Source organism: Rhinolophus sinicus, linkage group LG17 (assembly GCF_036562045.2).
Source record: "Rhinolophus sinicus isolate RSC01 linkage group LG17, ASM3656204v1, whole genome shotgun sequence".
Lineage (NCBI taxonomy): Eukaryota > Metazoa > Chordata > Mammalia > Chiroptera > Rhinolophidae > Rhinolophus > Rhinolophus sinicus.
The window spans coordinates 5,425,782-5,439,993 of record NC_133766.1 but is presented as its reverse complement, the minus strand read 5'-3'; the positions used below and the strand labels follow the sequence as shown (position 1 = coordinate 5,439,993).

Genomic DNA, 14,212 nt, shown 5'->3' with positions numbered 1-14,212 from the left:
GGAGGTAGGTCTGCCCCAGCCCCTTCAGGACCTGGACTTGACACCTGAGTGCTGACCAGGGACGAGCAGGGCTCACTTTAGAATGCTTAGTGCACAGTAATCTCAAATAAACACACTCACTGTGACCCGAGGGCTTTTGAGACTGATGATGAGAGTGGCTTCAGCACAGTCAGCCACTCTGCATGGCGCCCTCCAAAGCTGGGGTCTGGGCAGACATTGACCTTCAGGGCAGGTCTTGTGTCCTCCAACCCCCAGCTGTGTTTCCAGAGCTCATGGTTGGGGTGCTCTGTGCACATTTCACTCAGTGTTCCTTTCTCTTTTGCAGACTGTGTTGTGTCAGAACTGCTTGTCCAAGGCTAGGTAATACTTCAAGCACATTTCTAAGGTTCTTACCAAGATCTCAGAAAGGGGTGTGGCCAAAAATAAATGGCTTGGAAGCCAGAGCTTTGTCCAGATGAGGCGTGTCTAATCCTTAAGAATTGTTGATACTTAAACAAACCACGTCCTTCCAAAGACTTTGCATCCCTAGCGTGTCCTCCCCAAAGATCAGGGCATCTCATAGGTGTTGTCCAGTCGGTGTGTTAGAATTCCTATGAGGTAGGTAAGCGCCATTTCTCTTTGCAAGGGTTCAGCTTGCTGCCCACCTCCTGCCAGTACAGACATGAGTAGAGCTTCACTGGCCACCTTAGGTCATTTCTCCTTAGCTTGAGCTTGGCTGGCTGGAGGAAAAGCAACCCGTCCCTTTCCCAGGTGACTGTCCGTAGACTGGCCCCACCGGGACACTCCAGGACATGGCTGGGAAAGTGCACAGGTTCTGAGGGCACCCCGTTGTGTTCTGGGCCTGCCTAGTTCCAGCCCGGCCCTGTGCCCCCACCCCAACCCTCTACCGAAGACTATACAATTAGGGAAGGAGGGAGCTGGGGGTGAGAGAGCCGTGCACAGGGCTCTCTCCTGCTTTGCTCCTGGCTGTGTGGCTGGTCTAATGGGCACGGGAGTGGGGAAGGGGCATAGCAGGGTGTTACCCTATTTAGATGTCCAACACTAGCCATTTTCATGTAAAGATCCAGATTTCTGGTGTTGTGAGAAAAACCAGCAGATCTGGCTACTGGAGTCACATACCTGCAGGCAACATTGACTGGGGTAGAGGGCAGGCTGCCCCCCCTTGTCAGGGAGGTGATCTGCCTTCACTCCAGTGCCCATTTAGCCTGCTCTACTCATTTATGCCATCTGACTGTCATTGTTATGTGAACTTGTGCCCTGGCCCCAATGAAAAGGTGCTAACTGGTCATTACTCATGCTGCTACTTCAAGCGCTAAAAAGCTCTTAACAAGAGCTACATCACCTGTGTTTTTAGTTCATAAATAAGGCTTTGGGTTTATTGACTCTCTGATTGCCTGATTTATACTAAGACATTAGCTAGAGTTTAGGAAAACGCAAAGCCATGTAAAAATAACAGAACCGAACAACAAGCCCTTCCTTCATAGATGCTCTGAAAATACACAAAGCTGCTGCTTATGGAGAATGTGGTTTTTTAAATGGTGCGTGTTATTGGAGTGGAGACGTGGGGAGAATGTCCCTCCCAGAGAGTCACTTATCTTCGGGCAGGAGGGTACGTGACAGTTACCAACAGGAGCAAAAACTCTTTTTAGAGAGTACTGCCTCTCTAGCAAACTGCACATGCCAGGGAGCCACGTTTCCATCTGTGACACACCTGGAACTTGGCCCAAGCCCTTCCCTATCCTTTCCTGATTTCTCAATTCACCCCCACATTACCTCACACTCCCCCTTCCCAGAGCTCACCACACCCAGGGATCAAAAATGGGGGAGGAATGAGGAAACCCAGTTATTTCAAGTGGCAGCACAGAAAGGCACCCTGCTCTCCAATCCCCCCCCCATTTTGAAAAATAGAAACCTATGTTCCATAGCAGTTTATTTGGAAGGGGCAGGACTGGTGAGCCTGAAGGAGATTGTCTCAAAGTTATACACAGGCCATTGCCACTCTGTAAAGACAGGAATTTATATTTCTAGACTTTTGATGGTTCAAATGTGAAAATTTCAAACTACAAAAGAGGAGAAAAGGTAGGATGATGAGACGATGAAAGCGTATTCACAGGCAGTGTCCAGGGGCAAAATTCTGTTGATGGTTATATGGTGGTGGCAGAAAAGGGGGTTACTTGAGATCTGATCTCCTCCAGCCAAGCTGTTACTCTGTGCTCACTTTGGTCTGAAACACCCAGGCCATTTCTGCTTTTTGAGCACTTGACTTGCGGTTTTCAACTGAGCAGATGTGTCTCGCTGATAATTCCCCTCTCCCCCACCCCCCCACCCCCATTCTTCCTAAGAAATCATCTTTGGTGAGACCTTTCTTGCAAACTTTGCCCCCCAGTGGCTGAGCTGTTACCTTTTAGGGAGGCTGAGCACTAATGGCTTATTTATGAGGCTGGCTTCACTAAACCAAGGAACCTTGTCAAACTTTGGAACGGAAACCTGGAGAGAAATGGAAAGAGATCGTGTTTGCAGAACTCATTACCCTTCACCACTGCCCTCATCACGATGACCAGAGTTAGCTAATAGCAGCTGTACAGCCGTCAACACATTACAAAACATTTTTATGGTTTATATTTGACTCTTGAGTCTCCCGTAAAGTAGCCAAGAGCAAACAGCGTTGTCTCCATTGGACAGATGAAGAAATGAAAGCTCGGACAGTGTGACAGGCCGGGTGGCACGGCTAGTGAGTGGATTCAGGTTTTCTGACTTTTGTGGCCACTGTTTCTGGTGTCCTACTGCAGCCCTTTGCTTCTGTGTCAGTTCCGTCTGCTTATGCATCCGCTAATATTTCCATGAACTCCGCTGAATGTTAGCAACCTCCGATTCAAAGGCTCTGGCTGTTCCCCCACAGGGCCCTCCGCCCTCATCCCTTCCAGGAGGCAAAGAGGAAAGAACCACGCTTGGAAGCTACAGACAACTGGATACTAATCTCGGTTAATGCGCTTCCCAGCTGCGTGGCCTTGTACCAAGCACAAGCTCCCTGAGCCTCGGTTTTGTCTGCTTTGAGAGGGGGACAGGTCAATGCACAAGATAGAAAGCTCCACGAGGGCAAGGATGTTTGTGGGTTTCACTCACTGCTGTATCACCAGCGCCTAAAACAGTGCTTGATCCTTGCAGGTGCTCGGCTACTGCGTGTCAAATGAATGCACAGGTGCCTGGGAAGTCCCTAGCTCAGGGCCCGACTCCTTCCTAGGAGCTCAGTAAAAGTGGCCGTTAGTATCGCTCTTCCAGCGGCCCAGCCTCCATCCCTGCCTTCGGACGCCTGATCCCGTCTTTGGGTTGCGGGGCTGCTTTCCTAGGCTCCTGGCGGCAGCTCCACCGGGAAGTCCCCTGAGCGCCCACCAGGGGGCAGCAGCGAGCTCGCGGCCGCACCGGCCACCGAAGGGCACTTGGGCCGCGGAGGTGGCGGGGGACCCGGAAGTGCTCGGCCGCCGGCGCGACCGCCCCGCGCCCCGGATGGGGAAGGAGGCGGGCGGCTGTGCTGTACCGGCCGCGCGCGCCAACGATCTGGCGGGCAGGTGGGTGCCGAGCGGGAGTGAGTGTCCCCGGACCTCCGTCTCCTCCGCAGACCCCAGGCTGGGTGACGGGCGGCGGGCGCAGGCGGCCCCGGAGGGTGAGCGGGGCTCCCGGGCCACCCGACCCGCCGCAGCCCTGTCCCCGATCCGATGGGCGGGCGATGCCCTCTCGGCGCCCCGGACCTTCCAGCCCGGGCGGCGGCCGTGAGACGCCCAGGCTGCGGTCCCTGCCGCAGTGAGGGCGGCTGCCAGGGGGTCTGGCTTGTGCAGCAAAGCCTGTCGTGGTCTCCACGGAAGCGATGAGGTTGGACAATGACAGTTGTCTTCGCGGATTTGCTGGATGACCTGGGTATTTCTGACCCTTAGATTTCCCATTTGGAAAAGGGGGTGTCTCCGATCCCCACAAGTTTTGCGGTTGTAAGTAGGATGCTGGCTCTTTAAAGAATGTTACCCTCAGTTTACGCATAAGGGATCTTTCGTTTCTTTGAGTCCTTGGTTTGGGGTAAATGAAACGTAGAGCCCACACCTGTCTGTACTGTGCAGTTCAGACTGGTGACTTTTCTCCTTTTGATTAATAACATACGCCTTTGAGAACCTAATGAGCTCTGGACCCTCTCCCCAGATGTTTGCATAAATGGCAGCTACAAGCTTGCGGTGACAGGGTTTAGGGACACCCATCTCCAGACCTCAGGAATATGTGAGCCCCTGAGTTAACTTTAATCACCTCCACTATTTACCACTGTTCACTTGGGCTAAAATTACGTAAGCAATTCAAATCTCAGCTTTATTAAGGTGGGACTCATACTAACTTGAAAGGTGTGGAAATTAATGAAAGAAGCTACTTAAGGCACTTAGCACATAGTAGGTGCTCACTAAGTGACAGCTAACAGATGGGATTATAATTTCAAGTGTGAAAGGAAGTTTTCATAGCCATCATTATAGGATGGCCACCACATATTATCTTGTGCAGACCTTCAATAAACTGAGTTGGGTTGATTTGAACTCAGTCCTACTCTCGACCTTTCACGACTTTCATTGCTTCATGGCTGTCTTTTTCCAGGAACTTGGCTGTGTTGTCCTGCTTCAGAGAAGAAAGTCAGCTCCTGCGGGCCTAGCCTGGGGCTCTGCCTTTGAAAACAAGGGAAGGCCAGCTCGGTTATCAGCCAGAACACAGCATGAAGTCATCAGAGAGGTCTTATTTCTAAACTTTATAAAGAACGAGAACCACGTGGACTTCTGCACGGGATACGGACCTGGCCTGAGTTCCAGGGGAAGGGCCATGAGTGCCCAACCTGGAACTAGCACCCAGGAGGTGAGGTGGCAGAAGGTCTTGTATGAGCGACAGCCCTTTCCCGACAACTACGTGGACCAGCGTTTCCTGGAAGAGCTCCGGAAAAACATCCATGCCCGGAAGTACCGGTACTGGGCCGTGGTATTTGAGTCGAGCGTGGTCGTGCAGCAGCTGTGCAGTGTCTGTGTTTTTGTGGTCATCTGGTGGTATATGGACGAGGGTCTTCTGGCCCCGCACTGGCTTTTTGGGACCGGCCTGGCTTCGTCACTGATTGGCTATATTTTGTTTGATCTCATCGATGGAGGTGAAGGACGGAGGAAAAGCGGGCGGACCCGCTGGGCCGACCTGAAGAGTGCACTGGTCTTCATTACTTTCACGTACGGTTTCTCGCCGATCCTGAAGACCCTGACAGAGTCAGTCAGCACTGACACCATCTACGCCATGTCCGTCTTCATGCTGTTAGGCCACCTGGTCTTTTTTGACTACGGCGCCAATGCGGCCATTGTGTCCAGCACGCTGTCCTTGAACATGGCCATCTTTGCCTCTGTCTGCCTCGCCTCACGCCTGCCCCGGTCCCTGCACGCCTTCATCATGGTGACGTTTGCCATCCAGATTTTTGCCCTGTGGCCCATGCTGCAGAAGAAACTGAAGGCGCACACTCCCTGCAGCTACGTGGGCGTCACCCTGCTCTTTGCATTTTCAGCCCTGGGAGGCCTGCTGTCCATCAGCCTGGTGGGCGCCGTCCTCTTTGCCCTCCTGCTGGTGTCCATCTCATGTCTCTGCCCTTTCTACCTCATCCGCCTGCAGCTTTTCAAAGAAAACATTCATGGGCCTTGGGATGAGGCAGAGATCAAAGAAGACTTGTCCAGGTTCCTCAACTAAGTTAGGGACCCCTGTTCCCTTAGGAAGGCAAGCTGATAGTCTAGCCTCCCAGCTAGAGTAAGATCTGAAGGCAGAGACTGATGCGGGTGGGGGAATGGAGATCAAAGGAAAAGATTAGCCAAAGGCTTGGCTGGTGAAGGTGCTTGTCCGTTCTGTTACTCGGCCAATGAAAAAGTTTTCTGGGGCCCTCAGGGATCATTGCCTCCCGTGTATTAGTCACTGTGACAAAGGAAGCAATGTGGCTTCTATATATTAAACAACAACAACGGACCCATCCAATTGTCTCATGGTTTTTCTGTAAGCAGAAGACAGGCAGACGGCATGAAGAGTGAAGCGATAACCAAAGTATGTGTGTGTGTATAAAGTCCCTTCTCTGCCTTTTCAGTGTACTAACAGGCTCCATGATGTGTCTAGAGCTCCGATTCTAGAGCCCTGGATGCCATTTCCACTTTTGTTTTGTCTAAAATGGCAGAACTGGCCCCTTAGTCTTGACTCCGTTTCTATTTAGTTCTGAGTGAAGCATGCAGCTGCTGGGAGCATGTCGTAATACACAAGCTAAATGCTGGGGCTTCAGAGGCTGGAGGTCAAATTCAGCTGGAATATTACTAGATACTTCCTAGAGGAGATGGCATTTGAGGTTAGTCTTGGCATGCGGCTGGGATTTGTCGGCAGAAGATGGTCTTAGGGCAAGGTTGGCAGAGGCCTTCACAACCAGGTCAGTAACAGGAGCTGGTGAGGCTGTCATAGCTGACTAAGGGCAACTGGCAAACAAGGGAGCATGCCCTCCCAGTCAGGCTGGCCACCACTGCTCCCGCTGTGTTTCTGGGCAGGGTTTGGCCAGGTTCTGAGCGCCAAATACAATTCTAACCTAAGAGCTATAACTGTGATTTTTAATACGAAATCGGACTTGTTGGTTCTATCAAATTCCAATCAGGCCCCAAAGACACTTGTATGCAAAATGTGCCCAGCATTGAGGCACGTGTGACCTCAGCATAAGCACCAAGGTGGGAGTTCAGGTTTTATACTAACCCAGCTGATCTAAGTGGGGAGTAAATGACCAGTACATGGGCTAGTGTCTTAACTGTGCCGTCTCAGCTTTCTCATCTGGAAAATGGGAATGAAAGTATCTGCCTCTAGAGTTGTAATGATTAAATGTGCAAAGTGCTTTGCAGAATCTGGACACAGCACTGTACTAGTGTCAGCTATTACTATTATTAAGTTGATGTGCAAGAAGAGAGGGCAGAGACAAGGCAAAACACATCAGGTGCCTCCCAGATGAGCGGGTCCCTCACGAAATCATTCACTTGGGGCAACTCCTGCACTCTCCCTTCTCACTAGACGTGAATTTCAAATCAGAAACCTCATCGGGGCAGTTGTATTCCTAAGAAATAGTGTTTCGATTTCTTTGAACATAGATCTCTCAAAAATGTCTTCAACACTGATTTTAATTTGGACCGCTACCTAGAAAGTCAAACTGTTAGGAATTGAAAAAAGGAGGTCACTATGAAAATGGATCAGAGAACAGAACACCAGGGCCCGAAAGGAAAGCTCATGGGAGATGCAGCCACGGCCCAAAACAGTTCAGGGGAGAGTGAATGTGGGTTCGTTCAACACATCGAGCCTTGTAGGAGGGGCGTATACCCTTGGAAATTTGAGCAGGGCAAGTTTAAGACAAATGAAAATATCATTTTATACACTTTCTGTAGGCATCGCCAAGAAGTTCCACACTTCTTGGAATATAAATGGATTCCAAAAATGTTTGGGGGAAAAAAGGAACTAAGGAAGCCATGTATGTTCTGTAAGAAAATGTGAGGAAATCCCAAGTCTTTAAGCGTTGGCTACCTGAAGGGCGGAGAGGCTCCCCTAAGGCTTGCTCTGGGGGTTGCCGCTGGCTCAGACGATGATGCTGTGACCTGTGACAGTTGCTGGGAAAGTTACTCATCACTTACATAGAGTGATGCAGCCCGTCTCTTAAATGTAAAACTGCACTGAAAGGGTACAAATAGAATAGTAATGATTTAGGTTCCCCAGAGAATATGATGGTGTGTATGTGTGTGGGGGGAGGAGGGAAGGGGAGGGCGAGAGGGTTACAGCAGCATTGGAATTAAAATCCCAACGGCCAAGTACGTGTGTGTAAGAAGCGGTCTGCCTTCCCCCTCTGCGCTCCTTTCTCCCAGCTCTGCTTCTTGTCACTCAGTCAGGGAAGGCTGGAGGGTGGTGGTGGCTACACGAGAGCAAGAAGGGAGGAACGGAGAGGCCGCTTTCCTCGCCCATCCCTCCAAAGTGGTACCAGGGATTGGAGTTGGGGTGGAAGGACAGGGCGGGTATGCTCTGTTCTGTGGCGTGATGCGGCTGAGAGATGATTGGCATGTCGCTGGCAGGCTGTGCAGGGGTCTGAGTGTGGCAACGTAGAGTGCTGTCGTGTTATGCTGTACCCTTTGTCAGTCCTGTGAACGAGTGAGCCTTTGGGCAGCTGCCTGAAATAGTGGATTTAAGGATTCATGCTGAGCATATCCCAGGCAGCATATGGAGCCATCATTTCCACCTAAGCCACAGGCTCAAGGTCAAGGAAAACAAAAACAAGCCAGCAGAGGGCATCCGTCACACAATTTCCCAGTATTTCAAACAGGCTGAAAGCAGGGAACAGGCTGGGACACAGCGCCATCTCGTGGATATTACTGATAATTCCTTTTTACAATGAAAATCAGTAAGAGTCTGGGGATTCTTTGAATTGTGGTTTGGGAAATAACCACACCGTCCGAGGTCCCTCATCAATTCAGGAAATAAATAGCACACTGGTATTTGATAAATTATTATAGTTACATTTTCGAGCACCCAGTGTGTACCAGGCTCTGTGTTAGGCACTTTATGTACATTATCTTATTTCCCACAACAGTTCTGTAATACAGGTACTATTTTCATTTTAAAACTGAGGAGACTGAGATTTCCCCCAAGATCTAATAAAATATTTATTGTCCGCCTAAGCCTATCTCTACTCACTTTCTACCGTTCCCATTTTACGATGTTTGGCCTCAGGAGTTTCTTCGACAAATATTTGCTAAGCCCTAACTATATGACAGATACTGTTTTATGTGCTTGTGATATATCTATGAATAAAATGGACAAAGGTCCTTGACGTGTCAAGCTTACATCCCAGCAGGAGGAGACAGATAATAAACATGAGGAGGCGGTAATAAATGCTATGGAAAAAAAGAAAAAAGCATTGGTATTAAACAAGGGGGTCGGGGTCGGTCTCATGGAAAAGGTAGTACTATTTAGCCACAGACTTGAAGGCAGTGAGGGAGTAACCCAGATTCCCAGGGGAAGAACATTCCAGAAAGAGGGAGAGCCTGCAAGACTAGTTTTTCGATAGTGTTATGTGGAGCTTCAAAACAGACTCTGTTAGCGGCTGTCACCCACATCAGTGGCTTCTCCATTCTCATCTGGAGGGTCCTTAAGTCCTTCTGGCCCCTGGGGTTGCTGAGGGGTCCTATACTCTCTATACTCATGGCTGCTGTTCATGAGGCACGTTGAAGAAGTGGGGCTGCAAATCAGGGCCCGTTGTAAAGGACGGTCAAGTTTGATTTGATTAAAAACACGGGAGGAGCAATTTACAGTCTTGACTCATTCAACAGCCGCCACCGAATCCGATCTTAATATGTTGACAGTATTGCGATTCAGTAGTAACTTGTAGTATGAAAACCCCAAACAAAAGCGAGTGTATATGACGGTAGCGGAGGCAGCTGGCAGGTCCCTTTAAATGGGGGACACAGAGTGGTGTAATATCATGAAGTCTATTTGATTTATTTAGATACAGACTCTGTAGTATGATAAAGGACTACAGAAGTTTGTTTTTTTCTTTTTCAGCAATCTTACCTTCCTGTGGGAGAGGTTCATGTTTTTCAAGTGAGTACACCATTGCAAAGGTTTACTTCAGAATCACATGGAACTAAACCAAAGATTCCGGTATCAGTTTTCTGCAGTTTTTTTTAAATACTTACTGCTGAGTTATGAAACAGATGTTGGCCTGTACAACATTTTTTCAAACCCTGGGATATAGAGGACTAAACTATCACGCTCTCAACCCACTGAAAATATCCACGTCTGCAAATGAACAGCAGAAGTTACTTCCTTCTCTCTTTTTGGCTTTCAACTTCTAGGATGTTTGTTGAAACACCATTTACTTACCAGTGAAACTCTTTAAGGAAAGGGTTGGAAGTTTTATTTATTTTCTTTCCTACCTTTAATTCTCTCTTCTCCATCTCCTAGATGTCCTGGGTTTTTCGAGCTGGAGGCTGGGGAGCCCTAGCTCCCCTCACTGGTCCCAGTGGAAGGTGGCTGCAGGTACCTTCTGACTCTAAAGCCTTTGTGTTAGCAGCCAGAGCAAAGTTAACAGACGCCTTCCACTTCAAAACCACTGTCTGTTTTTTGGTTGGCTCAAATGAGTTCTATTGCTCCCTTCTTTGTCCGAGGTCAGAATCGCCATGTTCTAGAATATTAGCAAGTAGATACTCTGGTTCTAGAGCTCAACTAACTTCTCCAGCACTACCGTCAGTAACAACTCTCCCTGGGAAAATGACCAACATGGTCTCCCATCATAGCCCTAGACTACAACTGCTGGATTTATTTTGCAAGCTGTTTTCATCCCGCCACTTCTCTGGTGATCCCAGTAACGGGGTCTGATGCATAAACAAAGGGATGGGGATACTTAAGAAATACTATTTTTTATGAAAGGCGTACTAGTTGGTGCCTGCTCGTGATCCCGAGTTATGGTCAACTCTGCAGAATGCTGTACTTTTTCAACCCCCAAACACTGAGGGTGGAGGTGGGAGCAGGAGAGTTGGGGGAGGGCATACCGTGAGCCTCAGAAACACTGTGATAAGCAAATAAATCTGAACCAACCTCAGCAAGGTTTCCTTTTACTCCAGCCTGCTTCCTCCCCGCCCCCTTTCTCTTGCCCACCGAACGTGAGGAACGGGATGGCACTTTGTGGGGACACCGAGTAAGGATGCCAGACAATGGGTTCATCCAGCTATGACTCGAGTTTTCCACTCCCATTGTTCATCAGGTCAATTTAAGTGTTGAGGTCCTCTAAACGGGTCACACTGCACAGAAAAATACGTTCGTGTTTAAGACAAAGTGGGAAAGTACCAAACACCCAAGAAAAAGATGAATTGGTGGAAACCTTCGGGATGAGAACCTCTGTGTTCTGGGAGGCGGTGTGGGATCATTCGGGAACACTGTGTCTGTTGGGATGGGAATGCTACCTGATGGGACTGTGATCCAATAAGAATATGGGCTACGAAATGAAATGCCTGGACTGGAGGTGAAAGGAAGGGCTGAGGACCACATGCTCAACTCACTGCCTCCAGGTAAACTCGAGCACCAGGTGGTCGCGGCTCTGGCGTCCTTGCTCAGCGACCAGCACTTCGACGTATCGTGCCGTGTGAAAATTTTAACCTGGGAAATAAACTGGCTTTGCATTTTTGAGTAGAGAGTTCATTTCTTACAAAAAGATTTTTATGGTCCAAAGACAGAACGCTGTTAGTGAGGGCTCCCCACTTTTGACTTGGAGGTTCCTGCCCTCACGGCTTGCTTACCTTGATTAGACATGAAGTAAATAGAACACCAGTTCCTGATGAGCCACTTTTTACTTTCCTGTCCTGTAGTTTTCTGTCTGAATGTGCTCAGTGAGCCATATTCAGCAGTGGTCTCACCCAAACGGAGATTCTTTTGGATTCTAATTTAGACCATGTAAATCTTCAAAAAGAAAATTCTGAATTAAATCTCAAACCTTTGGGAAGGTGTTAGTCAGATCACATATTTGGCAGGATATAGTATATTACCTTAATAATAAACAATTTATTTGGACAAATCTTTGGATGTTTAATGCTTAAGATTTCAGTGTTGGAATTACCATTTGAGGATTAGGGTATAAAAAAAGTTCTCTTTCCCCCCAAACTCATAGAGTCCATTCTTTCAGTACTTTACTGACAAGATTAAGAATCTTTCTTCTCAAGGTGGCAGCATTTCCTCGCCTTGTACTTTTATTCTGAATGATATCTATTTCCCCCTAAATTTGCAAAATAGAACGTGTGAGGTTTATGTATTTCAGAACTACAGCAATTTCTTCCATGACCTTACATATTTTATCTCCTATGAGAGTATTTGGAAAAACGACAAAAATAGGGAAAAAATGTTTTGGTGCAATAATAATTATTAACAGGATTCTTGGAAGCCGGATGAAAATAATCAGTTTTCTGTGTCTTTTCTAGAAATCCAGAATTTTTACTGCATCTTTTCTTACTTCTATTGGACAGACATTTCAATTGAAGATAGACTATTCTTCTTGACCAAATATCATCTTAAATCACAATGCTTTAAGAATTTAAAATCAATCTTTTTCAATTTAAGCCCCTTAAAATATCAAATTATGTATTTTTTTACCTTACCTGGTTTTAGCTGAAACAAACTCTTATTTTAACTTGGTCTTCTTTAGAGAAAAGAAACAGAACACGGTTCATTTTATATGTATATATAGAGAGAATAAACTTTGTTTTTATTATAGACATGGATCAAAAATAAAAGTTTTTATGTACATATGACATACAGTGCAAACACGAGGCTTTTAAATACCACGGACAGACATGTTGTTGGAAACGAAAGGAGATGGGTGATGGGGGGTTAGGTTGATCGTCCTGGAACTGCTGGAGGGGGTCGCCTAGTGAAAACAAAACAAAACAAAATAACAAAAAGAAAAACACAGATGCGGAGGAAGAAACAATGTTTAAAATAGAAAACAAATCCAAAAAAAGAGCATACAAAATTATCCCACAAAAGTCAAAGTCAACTCAAACAAAGCATGCAGACACGCAGGGTCCTGAGAGAATACCATATGGCAGAGGGAGCTGCTGCCAGGCCTTTTTCTGGCCGCCAGCGGTGTGCTAGGGACGGGTCATTTGAGCCCACTCCAAAATTTTAGTCTTTGGTACCATGGAATGATGAAACCATGCAATCATGTTCAGGAGAACTGGGAACAGGAGCAGAGCCAAATTCCTTTATAACCTGAGTATTTGTTTCCCAACCCTGACTTTGTGACATTCGGTTATTTCCAAAGGTTTCAATAAATGTTATGAGATCTCCATAGGGGGAGAGGGAGCTGATGCAGAAATATGACAGGTGAATTTTTTTTAAGACAAGGGAAATTAGTGTCAAGGGATCCAATGAGCTATGTAATCACAATGCAGGAAATGTCAGGGGTCAATCTTGGAGAAAAGGATTTGTAAATAAGGATTTGTCCCGGGGGAATATCCAGATGTGATAGCCTTTCTAGGCCCAAGGACTATACAAGGCAGGGTCTGGTCCATGGTGACCCCAGGATTTTGTCAGAGTTCCCTCTGTCTCAGAGCGGGGTACCACTGAAGTTCTGACTGACTCTGAACTGGGTGCACCAGGGTCAATGAGACTGGGTTTTCTGGTCTTTCTCCAGGTCCCTCGCCTGGCTTGCATCTTGGGTTGTCAGGCCATGGGTTGTGACATAAGGTTCCAGAGCTGTGCTACATTTTGACATCAGCCTCTCTGGATGTTTTGCTGGTAGAGAAGGCCCAGTTGATGCCACATCGCAACGCACAGCTCTGGAAGCAGGAAAACGGCAGGCCCCGTGAAGCTTTCCCGCTGGTTTCCAGCAGAAGCTACACTTCAATTTCCTCTTTCTAAGCAAGTCGGTAATAAACACAACATGACGGCAAGCCACAGAGCTGTGAGGTCAGCTCAGTCAGCACCCTACTCTCTGTGGGACTTCTTGGCTACTCCTTGGGTGTTCGACAACATACTCACTTCCATCTTACTCTTGTAACACGTCAGTGAGTGGAGCACTGAGGTCTACAAAACATAAAAACACAAAAACAAACTTCTTTTTCCTCTTCTATGTTCAATGGAGCCAAAAGGACCAGGCTGTTTCTGAGCCGTGGAAGGGAAAAAAAAAAAAAAAGAAGAAAAAAAAAGATGTTCTTACCTTCCCCCCAAGTCCAAGACCAATTTTTCTTTGGTCCAATTTAAGCTGGCTACCTAAAGAGGTCTCCAATCCATATAAATGATGAAGGGCTTGTTATTCCTACGTAACCTTTCAACTGCAGGGGGTCTGCGAGCGTTTAGCCGCTGAGATGCAGGTAATGGGTGTCTCTGGTGTTTTCATGAAGAAAGTGTAATTAAATTCCAGTCAGGCTCGATGAGATTTATCACCTGCCCGGCACACAGAAACTATTTTTGAGTTCTGAAGGGGCTTTGGGACACTTTAATTACCTCAGCAGGGTGGGGAGGTGAGCCATTAAATGGAGCGGTGAGTCCACAGAGCTGAAGGGACATTCTGTTTGCGCTTGCCAAAGCACTTTCCTGTTTGAGTCGGTTTGTGTTCTCATCCAGAAACAGGATCAGAAACTCTATGTCTCGGAATATATTGTGCCCACGGCCACAATGT

The 14,212-nt window shown here is 47.5% G+C and overlaps 2 protein-coding genes across 7 annotated transcripts in view; one reads left to right on the top strand and one right to left on the bottom strand.

Moving 5' to 3' along the window:
* The first annotated feature begins 3,414 nt into the window (after positions 1-3,414).
* PIGC (phosphatidylinositol glycan anchor biosynthesis class C) lies at positions 3,415-6,010 on the top strand. 3 transcript variants are annotated; one of them, XM_019717829.2, is made up of 2 exons: positions 3,415-3,566; positions 4,624-6,010. In XM_019717829.2, the coding sequence occupies exon 2, from the start codon at positions 4,843-4,845 to the stop codon at positions 5,734-5,736; it is 894 nt and encodes a 297-aa protein (XP_019573388.1). In that variant the 5' UTR covers positions 3,415-3,566; positions 4,624-4,842; the 3' UTR covers positions 5,737-6,010. The 3 variants fall into 3 exon arrangements, with proteins under 3 accessions (XP_019573388.1, XP_019572638.1, XP_074178315.1); XM_019717079.2 differs by having other exon boundaries at positions 3,524-3,912; XM_074322214.1 differs by lacking the exon at positions 3,415-3,566 and adding an exon at positions 3,573-3,980.
* A 6,245-nt stretch (positions 6,011-12,255) lies between these two features.
* DNM3 (dynamin 3) overlaps positions 12,256-14,212 on the bottom strand; it is a 388,315-nt gene continuing 386,358 nt past the window's right edge. For 3 of the 4 annotated variants that reach the window (XM_074322205.1, XM_074322208.1, XM_074322211.1), the window contains one exon: positions 12,256-12,457. In XM_074322205.1, coding sequence (XP_074178306.1) covers positions 12,421-12,457 — 37 coding nt within the window. In that variant the 3' untranslated portion in view covers positions 12,256-12,420. Of the gene's footprint in view, positions 12,458-13,572; positions 13,618-14,212 lie in introns of all 4 variants that reach the window. The other variant, XM_074322210.1, reaches the window with a different exon arrangement.